Here is a 16,865-nt window from a genome sequence, read left to right as displayed (position 1 = left end):
AGACGCAGGGTTTCTAAAAGAAAGGCTGCGTAGTATGCGACCAATCGTCTGATTGGCCCTTTCTGCTTGACCGTTAGACTGGGGATGAAAACCGGAAGAGAGACTGACGGAAGCACCAATCAAACGACAGAACTCCCTCCAAAACTGTGACGTGAATTGCGGACCTCTGTCTGAAACGGCGTCTAACGGGAGGCCATGAATTCTGAACACATTCTCGATGATGATTTGTGCCGTCTCCTTAGCGGAAGGAAGCTTAGCGAGGGGAATGAAATGTGCCGCCTTAGAGAACCTATCGACAACCGTAAGAATCACAGTCTTCCCCGCAGACGAAGGCAGACCGGTAATGAAGTCTAAGGCATGTGAGACCATGGTCGAGAAGGAATGGGAAGCGGTCTGAGACGACCGGCAGGAGGAGAGTTACCTGACTTAGTCTGCGCGCAGTCCGAACAAGCAGCCACGAAACGGCGCGTGTCACGCTCCTGAGTAGGCCACCAAAAGCGCTGGCGAATAGAAGCAAGAGTACCTCGAACGCCGGGATGGCCAGCTAACTTGGCAGAGTGAGCCCACTGAAGAACAGCCAGACGAGTAGAAACAGGAACGAAAAGAAGGTTACTAGGGACAGCGCGCGGCGACGCAGTGTGAGTGAGTGCTTGCTTAACCTGTCTCTCAATTCCCCAGACTGTCAACCCGACAACACGCCCATAAGGAAGAATCCCCTCGGGATCAGTAGAAGCCACAGAAGAACTAAAGAGACGGGATAAGGCATCAGGCTTGGTGTTCTTATTACCCGGGCGATAAGAAATCACAAACTCGAAACGAGCGAAAAACAACGCCCAACGAGCTTGACGTGCATTAAGTCGTTTGGCAGAACGGATGTACTCAAGGTTCTTATGGTCAGTCCAAACGACAAAGGAACGGTCGCCCCTCCAACCACTGTCGCCATTCGCCTAGGGCTAAGCGGATGGCGAGCAGTTCGCGGTTACCCACATCATAGTTGCGTTCCGATGGCGACAGGCGATGAGAAAAATAAGCGCAAGGAATGAACCTTATCGTCAGACTGGAAGCGCTGGGATAGAATGGCTCCCACGCCCACCTCTGAAGCGTCAACCTCGACAATGAATTGTTTAGTGACGTCAGGAGTAACGAGGATAGGAGCGGACGTAAAACGCTTCTTGAGGAGATCAAAAGCTCCTGGGCGGAACCGACCACTTAAAGCACGTCTTGACAGAAGTAAGAGCTGTGAGAGGGGCAGCAACTTGACCGAAATTACGAATGAAACGCCGATAGAAATTAGCGAAACCTAGAAAGCGCTGCAACTCGACACGTGACCTTGAACGGGCCAATCACTGACAGCCTGGACCTTAGCGGGATCCATCTGAATGCCTTCAGCGGAAATAACAGAACCGAGAAAAGTGACGGAGGAGACATGAAAGGCGCACTTCTCAGCCTTCACGTAGAGACAATTCTCTAAAAGGCGCTGGAGTACACGTCGAACGTGCTGAACATGAATCTCGAGTGACGGTGAAAAAATCAGGATGTCGTCAAGGTAGACAAAAACAAAGATGTTCAGCATGTCTCTCAGTACATCATTAACTAATGCCTGAAAAACAGCTGGAGCATTAGCGAGACCAAACGGCAGAACCCGGTACTCAAAATGCCCTAACGGAGTGTTAAACGCCGTTTTCCACTCGTCTCCCTCTCTGATGCGCACGAGATGGTAAGCATTACGAAGGTCCAACTTAGTAAAGAACCTGGCTCCCTGCAGAATCTCGAAGGCTGATGACATAAGGGGAAGCGGATAACGATTCTTAACCGTTATGTCATTCAGCCCTCGATAATCCACGCAGGGGCGCAGAGTACCGTCCTTCTTCTTAACAAAAAACCCCGCCCGGCAGGAGAGGAAGAAGGCACTACGGTACCGGCGTCAAGAGAAACAGACAAATAATCCTCGAGAGCCTTACGTTCGGGAGCCGACAGAGAGTATAGTCTACCCCGAGGGGGGAGTGGTCCCCGGAAGGAGATCAATACTACAATCATACGACCGGTGAGGAGGAAGGGAGTTGGCTCTGGACCGACTGAAGACCGTGCGCAGATCATGATATTCCTCCGGCACTCCTGTCAAATCACCAGGTTCCTCCTGAGAAGAGGGGACAGAAGAAACAGGAGGGATAGCAGACATTAAACACTTCACATGACAAGAAACGTTCCAGGATAGGATAGAATTACTAGACCAATTAATAGAAGGATTATGACAAACTAGCCAGGGATGACCCAAAACAACAGGTGTAAAAGGTGAACGAAAAAATCAAAAGGAAATAGTCTCACTGTGGTTACCAGATACTGTGAGGGTTAAAGGTAGTGTCTCATATCTGATACTGGGGAGATGACTACCATCTAAGGCGAACATAGGCGTGGGCTTCCCTAACTGTCTGAGAGGAATGTCATGTTTCCGAGCCCATGCTTCGTCCATAAAACAACCCTCAGCCCCAGAGTCTATCAAGGCACTGCATGAAGCAGCCGAACCGGTCCAGCGTAGATGGACCGACATAGTAGTACAGGATCTTGATGGAGAGACCTGAGTAGTAGCGCTCACCAGTAGCCCTCCGCTTACTGATGAGCTCTCTTTACTGGACATGAATTGACAAATGTCCAGCAATACCGCAATAGAGGCACAGGCGGTTGGTGATCCTCCGTTCCCTCTCCTTAGTCGAGATGCGAATACCTCCCAGCTGCATGGGCTCAGTCTCTGAGCCGGAGGAAGGAGATGGTTGCGATGCGGAGAGGGGAAACACCGTTAACGCGAGCTCTCTTCCACGAGCTCGGTGACGAAGATCTACCCGTCGTTCTATGCGGATGGCGAGTGCAATCAAAGAGTCCACACTGGAAGGAACCTCCCGGGAGAGAATCTCATCCTTAACCTCTGTGTGGAGTCCTCCAGAAAACGAGCGAGCAGCGCCGGCTCGTTCCAGTCACTTGAGGCAGCAAGAGTGCGAAACTCTATAGAGTAATCCGTTATGGATCGATCACCTTGACATAGGGAAGCCAGGGCCCTAGAAGCCTCCCTACCAAAAACTGAACGATCAAAAACCCGTATCATCTCCTCTTTAAAGCTCAGGTAATTGTTAGAACAATCAGCCCTTGCCTCCCAGATAGCTGTGCCCCACTCTCGAGCCCGGCCAGTAAGGAGTGATATGACGTAAGCAACCCGAGCTCTCTCTTGAGTATGTGTTGGGTTGGAGAGAGAACACAATATCACACTGGGTGAGAAAAGAGCGGCACTCAGTGGGCTGCCCGGAGTAACAAGGTGGGTTATTAACCCTAGGTTCCGGAGACTCGGCAGACCAGGAAGTAGCAGGTGGCACGAGACGAAGACTCTGGAACTGTCCAGAGAGGTCGGAAACCTGAGCGGCCAGGGTCTCAACGGCATGACGAGCAGCAGACAATTCCTGCTCGTGTCTGCCGAGCATGGCTCCCTGGATCTCGACGGCAGTGTTACGAGAATCCGTAGTCGCTGGGTCCATTCTTGGTCGGATCCTTCTGTTATGCAGATGAATGAGGACCCAAAAGCGACTTGGCGAAAACAGAGTCTTTATTCCAGTAAAGGATATAAGCAATACTCCTGGACAATCAGAGCAGAAAACAAAACATAAAAAAACTTAAATCCACTCGTAGTGACGAGGACAGACTGGAGACTCGACCATTAACTGTAGGTTGCCTCGGGAAGGCACCGACCGTAGCGGACTCAGACACCTGCTCACACGCAGCATCTGAAGGAGACAAGACACGACAGGGCGAGACAAAGACACAGCACAGCGAACATCATACAAGGATCCGACAGGACAGAAACGGAAAACAAGGGGAGAAATAGGGACTCTAATCAGAGGACAAGATAGGGAACAGGTGTGCAAAGACTAAATGAGTGAGTAGGAGAATGGGGAACAGCTGGGAGCAGGAACGGAACGATAGAGAGAGGAGAGAGAGGGAAGGAGAGAGAAAAAAGGGAACGAACCTAATAAGACCAGCAGGGGGAAACGAACAGAAGGGAAAGCATAATGACAAGACAATATAAGACAAAACATGACAGGTTCATCCTGACACCTGAGATGACATGTTAGTTGTTGTAGTGAGCCAGGCTAATGGCAAATGCATTATATTGATGAAAGAAAACCCTCTCTCTGTGTTAATAACAACCAATATTGTAATCAATTATCTGAATAAATATGTACCAAAAGGGAAGGTTATGTAAAAAAACAAGTCGACCTACCTAATTTGTAGTTGCTAAATTGCTAATGAAAATCAGCTTTTCTTAAATGAATGGTCATCCATTTCAAATGGTTGAATTGATAGACCTCTTTACATGAAAGTGCACACAGGGGCACTCAAAGAGAAGACTGGAGTGTTTACCTCCTTGTTTTATACAATATATGAAACTGTACAATAAGTTAGGTCCTGCATGGATACAGAGTCATTTTCTACCCCAAACCTTTTTTGAATGATATGATATAAGTGATTAGTGTGTTTTGTGAAAACCAGGCCCAATATGGAGTGGGGGGGGGGATAAGGCTCAGTAGTAACATACAGAGAGAGACTGAAGTTTTATTTTTAAAGTCTGTGTTGTGCTTTAATGGCAACACCTTGCATCACAATGATGATGTCATAAAGGATATTCTGCACATAATGATAGGAAAGGCAAAAATGTGATTAATTTGAACTTGGTCGAGTTTCCAGTAGCCAACTTTTTACTAGTAATTCAGATAGACCTATTGATTAATCATCTCTGGATCAGGATTGTCACTTGCTTCATTGTAAGTAAATGGGAAGAAAATGTGTGCACATTGTAAAGAGATGCATTATTCTTTGGTGAGCAACACGCCACTTACTACAACGTTATGTATTTTCCAGAGTTATTGTTAGCTAGGAGGAAGACATGGAGGGTTCAACGCTGACACAGAGGAGGGCTGAGTGTCAGTTGAAGGAAAGGGAGATCCAGACAGACTACATGATGGAGCTGGGAGCCAGGTTGGCTCTGGTGAGACAGATCCAGAGGGAGCAGGAGAAGGAGATGAAGAGGATTTGGTTTGAGACGAGGAAAATGCCAAGCCTGATTGAGGAGGTAACAAGACCAACTTTGACAAAGTTGACTAGAGTTCTATTGAACAATATTGATTAAAGCAAATACATGTCAATATACAGGCAAAATGTGCGATATGCCATGAATTGTAAGCTAACAATATTTTGTCTGACATCTTTTCTTGTGTTGTATCGTGTCTGTCTCTCTGTTTGAGTATTGTTATGGACAAGGTCCTCAGTTCTTATGGTTGTCTTAAATAAATAAAAATAACTAGACCAAGCGATCTCTCGTAGAGCTTCATATCAGGATTATATGGTTGTCCTACCGTTCTGGATAAAAGCATCTGCTAGATGTCTAAAATGTCAAATGTTATGCTGGGTGTGGGGCATGTATTTTTACAATTAGTTGACCCATTGGCTAGAAGACCCAGGGTTGGTACAGACTGGAGCAGAGCATCTGAGAGGACACTATATATATACAGTTCATTTGGAAAGAATTCGGACACCTTGACTTTTTCTACCTTTTTTTTATATATGCAAATTCTCAGCAACAACAAACAATATCCCATATTGACAAAGCAAATACAGGTTTTTAGAAATGTTGAAATACCTTTTTACATAAGTATTCCGACCCTTTGCTATGAGACTGTAAATTAGCTCATGTTCATCCTGTTTCCACTGATCATCATTGAGATGTTTCTGCAACATGACTGGAATCCACCAGTTGTATTTTCAAGGTCCCACAGTTTACAGTTCATGTAAGAGCAAACAACAAACCATGAGGTTGAAGGAATTCTCCGTAGAGCTCCGAAACAGGATTGTGTCGAGGCACAGATCTGGGGAAGGGTACAAAACCTCTCCTCAACATTGAAGGTCCCCAAGAACGCACTGTTCTCCATCATTCTTAAATGGAAGATGTTTGGAACCACCAAGACTCTTCCTAGAGCTGGCCGCCCAGCCAAACGGAGCAATCGGGGGAGAAGGGCCTTGGTCAGGGAGGTGACCAAGAACCAGATGGTGACTCTGACAGAGCTCGAGAGTTCCTCTGTGGAGATGGGAGAACCTTCCAGAAGGACAACCATCTCTGCAGCACTCCATCAATCAGGCCTTTAAGGTAGAGTGGCCAGATGGAAGCCACTCCTCAGTAGAAGGCACATGACAGCCTGCTTGGAGTTTGCCAAAAGGCACCTGAAGTCTCTCAGACCATGAGAAACAAGATGCTCTGGTCTGATGAAATCAAGATTGAACTCTTTTGCCCCAATGCCAAGGGTCACATCTGGAGTAAATCTGCCACCACCCCTTCGGTGATACATGGTGGTGGCAGCATCATGCTGTGGGGATGTTTTTCAATGGCAGGGAATGGGAGACTAGTCAGGATCTAGGCAAAGATGAACAGAGCAAAGTACAGAGAGATCCTTGTTGACAACCTGCTCCAGAACAATCAGGACCTCAGAGTGTGGTGAAGAGTCACCTTCCAACAGAACAATGACCCTATGTACATAGCCAAGACAATGCAGAAGTCTCTTCAGGACAAGTCTCTGAATGTCCTTTATTGAACCATCCAGAGACTGGACTTGTACCGGATCGAACATCTCTGGAGAGAACAGAAATTAGCTGTGCAGAAAATCTCCCCATCCAACCTAACTTGGATTCTCCTAAGATTGGGAGAATTCCCCAAACACAAGATTTCCAAGCTTGTAGCGTAATACCCAAGAAGATTCTATGCTGGAATCGCTGCTAAAGGTGCTTCAACAACGTACTGAGTAAAGGGTCTGAATACTTATGTAAATGTGATATTTCACATTTTATTTGTAATGAATTTGGAACAATTCTGTTTTTGCTTTGCCATTATGGGCTATTGTGTGTAGATTGATGAGGGAAAAAAACTATTTATTACATTTTTGAATTAGGCTGTAAGGTCACAAAATGTGGAAAAAGTGAAGGGGTCTGAATACTTTCCGAAGGCACTGTATATGTGATGTATAAGTAAATAGCGTTGACTCATAAAGTATGTATGTCGTGAATGTGATCACTTTCAACATGTCTGTTTCTTTTCTCCCGCAGAATGTGAGAGATGTGACCCACCGTCCACTCACTGAGTTCATTGCTCCCTGTATTGACTCCCTCCCACCGCTGGCTTTCACCAATCGGAGGCCTATACCAACCATGTTACATCCCCCCTCTCCATTGGCCATACGCACTCAGGATGCACAGCGGTTCCTTGTATTTTCATACTTTGTCCCTGCTGAGTGCCCAGTTGCCACAGAGGCCACAGCAGATGTATCTACTGGTAAAAGAGAGGACTTATTGACAGATACACATCTTTCATCAATGCTGCATCGATACCTGCCACACTTCTTGAATGATGACTCCATTCCACCACAGCAGACAGTAGAGGGAACCACTGAGCTCTCAGTTGCTCCAGTGGCAATATCTAATATAAAGGAAGAGGACAGATTCTATCCTTTCTCCCTCCCACCACTGGCTCAGCGGTTCGTTGTTAATTCATTCAGAAGTCTTCCTTCAGTGCTGCCTCCATGCCTGCCACCAATCTTTGACGATGACTTCATGCCTCCAGAGCAGACAGTAGAGGATGCCTATGAGGTCTCAGGTGCTACAGAGAACACTTCAGGCACAGCTACTGTTGATGGAGTGGACAGATCAACAGCTAAATGCCCTGTCCCAATGCTGCCTCCAAGTCTGCCACCTGTCTTTGGCATTGACTACAAACTGCCAGAGGAGGCAGTAGAGGGAACCAACAAGTGTCCAGTCGCCAGTGAATCTGCCGCTTCCGTGTCCGCTGTCCTCCAAGAGGAGTTTTTAGCTGATAAGAGTCTTCCTGCACCCGCAGCACTGCCTCTAAGGCTGCCCTGCACCCACAGCATTGACCACAAACAGCTATGGGAGAAAGTTGAGGACAACACAGAGTTCTCAGTAGACAAAGAAGCAACTGTTGCCATTTACACTTGGGAAGATAAAAGTCCTTCAGTTCTGCCATGCATCCACAACAACAACGACCACCAACTACCAGAGGAGACAGTTGAGGACAACACAGACTGCTCAGTTGACACCGAGGCAAGTGCAGTTGCATCCACTGTCAAGAGAGAGGAACTGACGGGTGATAAAAGCCCTGTCCGAGCAATTCCTCCAATCCTGGGATGCATCCATGACAAGGACCACAAGGAGCCAGAGCAGAAAGTGAAGGGCCCTAGTGAAGAGGTGGATCTCTGCCCTCACGCTCACCAGCTGGACCCAGATGTTAACTTAACTCTGACAACCCGCAATGATGAACCCAGGACCTGGACCCTGGAAGAGGCAAAGGTAGGTATCCTATTTTACACTACTAATTTACAGGTATGGGGGTCAGTTCCATTTCAATTCAAAGCATTGAAGAGAATTGGAATTTTAGAGTTCTTCTTGAATTGACTGGAATTGACCCCAACTTTGCTGCTCTTTGCTCATAGTATGAAACATCACCCCTCACTAGAGTTAACATTTGTATTACTTTTAGTATGGACCCAGGAAGAACATCTATGGGTATTTAAAAATATAATGGGAATACAAAAAAAACAAGGGACCTTAATTACTGTCCTCCAAATTGTGTGCCCCATGAGGTCATCATTGTATGTCGATCACTCAAATGTGTATTGAATGTGACACATTGGAACAATATTACATCTAGAGTCAATGTCTTCCTGTCAGGATTATTGGATAGGCCTTGAAAGTGAGAGTGAAGAGAGGAGCGTCAAGGAGGAGGTGAGACAGAGGGAGGGATTGAAGCGTGGGGCGGACTGTGCCCATTCCAAGAGCTCCAATGGGATGGCTTCATCAGAGAGAGCAGAGACCATCCTTGGAAGAGTGGGCTTTCTGGTCATGAACCACATGCAGAAAATCCCATTTTTGAAGATGAAGGAAAAAGAGAAAAAATAAGAATCTGCATAAGAAGTTGAAAGATGACGAGAAAGAGAGAAAGGAGAAGAAAAACAAGGAGGAGGAGAACAAAAAGAGGGAGAAGAAAGAGATGAATGAGAGAGAGAAAGAGCAGAAGAAAGTCATGAAGGCTGAGAAAAAGAGGGAGAAGTTAGAACAGAAAAAGAGAGAGAAGGAAAGAAAAGAGAAGGAAAAGGCAGAGAAAAAGAGGTTAGAGGGGCTGATGAAGATACATAATGACATGATGAAAGACAGGATTAAGAAAGAGAAGAAGTGTTCTGAGGAGCTGAAAAAGAGAGAGAAAGCTCAAGCTGAGTTCTTGGAGATGGAGAGAAAGATTCAAGAAAAGGAGGAGAAGAAGAGAGAAAAGAGGAGGAAAGAGGAGAGGAAGAGACTAGAGAAGAAGAAAAAGAGGGAGCCAGCTGGAGGTGGAACTGAGAGGGTGACAGAAGAGCAGGGAAAGGATGAAAGCTTGAAGATGGATGAGTAGACTGGGTATTAGAGAGAGAGAGCAGGGTGGGATACTGTATTTTTGCATGCAATGAAAAATGCAATAAAAAATCTATAAAAAAGGTTTACTCTCTGTTTGATTTTTGTCAAGGCATACTGTATAACACAGTTTAAACACACAATGTTTACATTTCACAAATCTGGGGAGTGTTGCACTGTTAAAATGTTGAATTCCAAATCTATCTGATGGAGCGGAGCTGTGCTGAGATGAGGAGGACGGAAAGGAGGGTAGAGGGTTTGTTAGAGAGGGAAATAGATGGAGAGAGCGGAGTTTGTTAGAGATGGAGGGTAGATAGAGTGGAATACGATAGAGAGGAATATGATATAGAGGAATATGATAGATGGGAATATGATAGAGGGGAATACGATAGAGCGGAATATGATAGAGTGGAATACGATAGAGAGGAATATGATATAGAGGAATATGATAGATGGGAATATGATGAAGGGAATATGATAGAGAGGAATATGATAGAGTGGAATACGATAGAGAGGAATATGATAGAGAGGAATATGATACAGATGAATATGCTAGAGAGGAATATGATATTTTATTAATTTTATTTAATTGAACATTTATTTAACTAGGCAAGTCAGTTAAGAACTCATTTTGATTTACAATGACGGCCTACCAAAAGGTTAAAGGCCTTCTGCGGGGATGGGGGCTTGGATTAAAAATATAAATATAGGACAAAACACACATCACAACATGAGTGACAACACAACACGACATAATGATAGACCCAACACGACAACATAGCACGGCAGCAACACATGACAACACAACATGGTTGCAACAGAACCTGACAACAACATGGAGGCAACACAACATGTTAGCAGAACAAAACAGGGCACAAACATTGTAAGGCACAGAAAACAGCAAAAAACACAAGAAGGTAGGGACAACAATACATCACTCAAAGCAGCCATAGAGGGAATATGATAGAGGCACATGATAGAGGGGAATATGACTAAGGGAGTATAGAAATATGATAGAGGGAATATGAATATAGAGGATTACAAGGAATATGACTAATAGAGATGAATATGACAGAGGAATATGATATAGAGGAATGTGTAGAGGGAAGAGGGGAATATTATAGAGGGGAAATGATATAGAATACGATAGAGGGAATATGATATATAATAAATATGATGGAATATGAATATGATAATAAATATGGAATATGATATATGATATATAATAAATCTGAATATGATATATAATATATATGATAGAGGGAATATGATATGATATATATATAATATGATAGAGGGGAATATGATATATAATAAATATGATAGAGGGAATATGATATATGATAGAGGGATAATATGATATATAATAAATATGATATATAATACTGAATATATAATAAATATAGATATATATATAAATCTATGATAGAGGGGAATATGATATATAATAAATATGATAAATCTGATAGAGGGGAATATAATAAATATGATAAGAGGGGAATATGATATATAATATAATAAATATGATAGAGGGGAATATGATATATAATAAATATAAATATGATAGAGGGGGAATATGATATGATATAAATGATATAATGATAATATGATAGAGGGGAATATGATAGAATATGATATAAGATTAAATGATAAGAGGGGAATAATATATAATATGATAGAGGGTAATATGAGGGAATATGTGTACTAATACCTATCTTCCCCCTGTCTGTCGAGGGCTCCAAGCTCCCCAGCATTGATCGCTTCTGTCATCATCATTACTCACACCTGCCTTCCCCCATCTTGCGGGTCAGCGATTATTGTTCTCACCTGGACTCAATCACCTCTGTCATTACCTTCCACACTTCTGTATCTGTCGGGTTCCCCTCTCTGTTCCCTGTTTTTGCATTGAAAGTCATCTGTCCTTGTTTACCAGTGTGCTGAAGCATGTTCCTGTCTTGTTCTATGTCTGTTCACAATTAAATATTTGACTCCCCGTACCTGCTTCTCGTCTCCGGCATCGGTCCTTAAATTATGATAGAGATGAACATGATAGAGAGGGATACTATAGAGTATATGGGTTTTGTCCAACATGTCTCTGGACCCACTCACTGTCACAGTCATACTCTGGACCTAGTTTTGTCCCATGGAATAAATGTTGTGGATCTTAATGTTTTTGCTCATAATCCTGGACTATATTACCACCATTTTATTATGTTTGCAATTGCAACAAATAATGTGCTCAGACCACAACCAAGGAACATCAAAAGTCGTGCTATAAATTCACAGACAACACAAAGATTCCTTGATGTCCTTCCAGATTCCCTCTGTCTACCCAAGGACACCAGAGGACACAAATCAGTTAACCACCTAAGCTAACTAAAAAGCAGCATTCCCCAAGAGAGGATGGCTTTCACTTCAGTAGTGATAAATTCATGAACTTCTTTGAGGAAAAGATCAAGATTATTAGAACGCTAATTACGGACTCTTTACATCTAAGTATTCCTTCAAAACTCAGTTGTCCTGAGTCTGCACAACTCTGCCAGGACCTAGGATCAAGAGAGACGCTCAAGTGTTTTAGTACTATATCTCTTGACACAATGATGAAAATAATCATGGCCTCTAAACCTTCAAGCTGCATACTGGACCCTATTCCAACTAAACTACTGAAAGAGCTGCTTCCTGTGCTTGGCCCTCCTATGTTGAACATAATAAACGGCTCTCTATCCACCGGATTTGTACCAAACTCACTAAAAGTGGCAGTAATAAAGCCTCTCTTTAAAAAGCCAAACCTTGACCCAGAAAATATAAAAAACTATCGGCCTATATCGAATCTTCCATTCCCATTCAACATTTTAGAAAAGGCTGTTGCGCAGCAACTCACTGCCTTCCTGAAGACAAACAATGTATACGAAATGCTTCCGTCTGGTTTTAGACCCCATCATAGCACTGAGACTGCACTTGTGAAGGTGGTAAATGACCTTTTAATGGCATCAGACCGAGGCTCTGCATCTGTCCTCGTGCTCCTAGACCTTAGTGCTGCTTTTGATACCATCGATCACCAAATTCTTTTGGAGAGATCGGAAACCCAAAGTGGTCTACACGGACAAGTTCTGGCCTGGTTTAGATCTTATCTGTCGGAAAGATATCAGTTTGTCTCTGTGAATGGTTTGTCCTCTGACAAATCAACTGTAAATTTCGGTGTTCCTCAAGGTTCCGTTTTAGGACCACTATTGTTTTCACTATATATTTTACCTCTTGGGGATGTCATTCGAGAACATAATGTTAACTTTCACTGCTATGCGGATGACACACAGCTGTACATTTCAATGAAACATGGTGAAGCCCCAAAATTGACCTCGCTAGAAGCATGTGTTTCAGACATAAGGAAGTGGATGGCTGCAAATGTTCGACTTTTAAACTCAGACAAAACAGAGATGCTTGTTCTAGGTCCCAAGAAACAAAGAGATCTTCTGTTGAATCTGACAATTAATCTTAATGATTGTATAGTAGTCTCAAATAAAACTGTGAAGGACCTTGGCGTTACTCTGGACCCTGATCTCTCTTTTGAAGAACATATCAAGACCATTTCAAGGACAGCTTTTTTCCATCTACGTAACTTTGCAAAAATCAGAAACTTTCTGTCCAACAATGATGCAGAAAAATTAATCCATGCTTTTGTCACTTCTAGGTTAGACTACTGCAATGCTCTACTTTCCAGCTACCCGGATAAAGCACGAAATAAACTTCAGTTAGTGCTAAATACAGCTGCTAGAATCCTGACTAGAACCCAAAAATGTGATCATATTACTCCAGTGCTAGCCTCCCTACACTGGCTTCCTGTCAAGGCAAGGGCTGATTTCAAGGTTTTACTGCTAACCTACAAAGCATTACATGGGCTTGCTCCTACCTATCTCTCTGATTTGGTCCTGCCGTACATACCTACACGTACGCTACGGTCACAAGACGCAGGCCTCCTAGTTGTCCCTAGAATTTCTAAGCAAACAGCAGGAGGCAGGGCTTTCTCCTATAGAGTTCCATTTTTATGGAATGGTCTGCCTACCCATGTAAGAGACGCAAACTCGGTCTCAACCTTTAAGTCTTTACTGAGACTCATCTCTTCAGTGGGTCATATGATTGAGTGTAGTCTGGCCCAGGAGTGGGAAGGTGAACGGAAAGGCTCTGGAGCAACGAACCGCCCTTGCTGTCTCTGCCTGGCCGGTTCCCCTCTTTCCACTGGGACTCTCTGCCTCGAACCCTATTACAGGGGCTGAGTCACTGGCTTACTGGGGCTCTTCCATGCCGTCCCTAGGAAGGGTGCGTCACTTGAGTGGGTTGAGTCACTGATGTGATCTTCCTGTCTGTGTTGGTGTTACGCCCCTGAAAACAGGGGAGAAATAATCACGAGAGTGATACGGTGTTGTATTCTCAAGTCAACATTTAGTTCAATCATTTCACAAAAGTAACACATTACATAACAGAAAAACCCCTTATACAAATAACACAGCAAAATATCTTATTAACAACACGCATGTTCATTCACAATCGACATAAAATGGCAGCTACTCTCAGTACGACGCTATTCTTCACTTCAACCGAGCAGGGCTAATATTACTCTCTTCAAACTTAACTCTAACTTCCTCAAGACGTTACTAAAACACACCTTAAACACTCTTGACATGTTCGCTAGTTATAACATTTAAATTACTATTTTTATCATCAATAAAGTACCTGAAAACAGGGGAGAAATAATCACGAGAGTGATACGGTGTTGTATTCTCAAGTCAACATTTAGTTCAATGAGAAAAGACCGCGAATTTCCCCAGGAATATGCGTGGAGACCAGAGCAATCGATCTCCGGCTCATTAGCTTAAGAGCATTTCGTAGATCACAGATTAACACTTTTAGGCACCACAAAATAAAGTAATCAATATAACGTTTACAAATTACTCTCACAATTCGTACCCTTTGACAGATTTGAACTTTAACACAATTATATGAATGTTATCAATCTCTATCAACTAATACTGAATGCATCTTTTTAACCTTAGATGTTTTAAGATCCTCACATACTATGAACTTACTAATACTTTTCAATGTATAACAGGCTATGAATATGTCCTTTAACCTGTCACATTGGCGCTCCCCCTTGGGTTTTGCCGTGGCGGAGATCTTTGTGGGCTATACTCGGCCTTGTCTCAGGATGGTAAGTTGGTGGATGAAGATATCCCTCTAGTGGTGTGGGGGCTGTGCTTTGGCAAAGTGGGTGGGGTTATATCCTTCCTGTTTGGCCCTTACCGGGGGTGTCCTCGGATGGGGCCACAGTGTCTCCTGACCCTTCCTGTCTCAGCCTCCAGTATTTATGCTGCAGTAGTTTATGTGTCAGGGGGCTAGGGTCAGTTTGTTATATCTGGAGTACTACTCCTGTCCTATTCGGTGTCATGTGTGAATTTAAGTGTGCTCTCTCTAATTCTCTCTTTCTCTCTTTCTTTCGCTCTCTTGGAGGACCTGAGCCCCAGGACCATGCCTCAGGACTACCTGACATGATGACTCCTTGCTGTCCCCAGTCCACCTGGCCGTGCTGCTGCTCCAGTTTCAACTGTTCTGCCTTATTATTATTGAACCATGCTGGTCATTTATGAACATTTGAACATCTTGGCCATGTTCTGTTATAATCTCCACCCGGCACAGCCAGAAGAGCACTGGCCACCCCACATAGCCTGGTTCCTCTCTAGGTTTCTTCCTAGGTTTTGGCCTTTCTTGGGAGTTTTTCCTAGCCACCATGCTTCTACACCTGCATTGCCTACACCTGCATTGCTTCATTCATTTGTACAAAGAAACAGACCGTCATTGTACTAAACTCCTGACTACATTAAATTCAATACTGAGAGCAACAGAGAAAATTAATACATGTACAGTAACATAAGTCTTTTAATTCATCCTGATTGAAATGTATACATAATTAGTCATTATAGATTAAAAAAAATCCAACTCCTGGACAGTCTGTGGTGCAACTTGGCGTTGGTGGATGGAGCGAGACATGATGTCCCAGATGTGCTCAATTGGATTCAGGTCTGGGGAACGGGCGGGCCAGTCCATAGCATCAATGCCTTCCTCTAGCAGGAACTGCTGACACACTCCAACCATATGAGGTCTATCATTGTCTTGCATTAGGAGGAACCCAGGGCCAACCGCACCAGCATATGGTCTCACAAGGGGTCTGAGGATCTCATTTCGGTACCTAATGGCAGTCAGGCTACCTCTGGCGAGCACATGGAGTGCTGTGCGGCCCCCCAAAGAAATGCAACCCCACATCATGACTTACCCACCGCCAAACCGGTCATGCTGGAGGATGTTGCAGGCAGCAGAACGTTCTCCACGGCGTCTCCAGACTCTGTCACATCTGTCACATGTGCTCAGTGTGAACCTGCTTTCATCTGTGAAGAGCACAGGGCGCCAGTGGCGAATTTGCCAATCTTGGTGTTCTCTGGCAAATGCCAAACGTCCTGCATGGTGTTGGGCTGTAAGCACAACCCCCACCTGTGGACGTCGGGCCCTCATACCACCCTCATGGTGTCTGTTTCTGACCGTTTGAGCAGACACATGCACATTTGTGGCCTGCTGGAGGTCATTTTGCAGGGCTCTGGCAGTGCTCCTCCTGCTCCTCCTTGCACAAAGGCGGAGATAGCGGTCCTGCTGCTGTGTTGTTGCCCTCCTACGGCCTCCTCCACGTCTCCTGATGTACTGGCCTGTCTCCTGGTAGCGCCTCCATGCTCTGGACACTACACTGACAGACATAGCAAACCTTTTTGCCACAGCTCGCATTGAGGGGAATATGAGAGAAGAAATATGATAGAGCAGAATATGATAGAGGGAATATGATAGAGATAGAGGGGAATATGATCGAGAGGAATATGATAGAGGGAATATAATTCCCAGAATATGATAGAGGGGAATATGATGGAAGGGAATATGATAGAGGGGGAATATGATAGAGGGGAATATGATCGAGGGAAAATGATAGAGGGGAATATGATCGAGAGGAATATGATAGAGGGAATATAATTCCCAGAATATGATAGAGGGGAATATGATGGAAGGGTATATGATAGAGGGGAATATAATTCCCAGAATATGATGGAAGGGAATATGATAGAGAGAATATGATAGAGGGGAATATGATAGAGGGAATATGATAGAGGGGAATATGATAGAGGAATATGATAGAGGGGAATATGATAGAGGGAATATGATAGAGGGAATATGATAGAGGGGAATATGATGGAAGGGAATATGATAGAGGGGAATATAATTCCCAGAATATGAATATGATAGAGGGGAATATGATAGAGGGAATATGATAGAGGGGAATATGATAG

At 44.1% G+C, this 16,865-nt stretch overlaps 1 protein-coding gene across 1 annotated transcript; it reads left to right on the top strand.

The window, feature by feature from the left end:
• The first annotated feature begins 4,870 nt into the window (after positions 1-4,870).
• On the top strand, positions 4,871-9,002 carry LOC127916696 (uncharacterized). Its single transcript, XM_052499366.1, has 3 exons — positions 4,871-5,113; positions 7,135-8,391; positions 8,773-9,002. Exons 1-3 carry the CDS (start codon positions 4,928-4,930, stop codon positions 8,998-9,000), a joined length of 1,671 nt encoding a protein of 556 aa, XP_052355326.1. The 5' UTR covers positions 4,871-4,927; the 3' UTR covers positions 9,001-9,002.
• Positions 9,003-16,865: the final 7,863 nt, after the last annotated feature.

Source organism: Oncorhynchus keta, chromosome 37, assembly GCF_023373465.1.
Source record: "Oncorhynchus keta strain PuntledgeMale-10-30-2019 chromosome 37, Oket_V2, whole genome shotgun sequence".
NCBI lineage: Eukaryota > Metazoa > Chordata > Actinopteri > Salmoniformes > Salmonidae > Oncorhynchus > Oncorhynchus keta.
The sequence above is the reverse complement of the archived record's forward strand: the minus strand, read 5'-3'. Positions and strand labels throughout refer to the sequence as shown.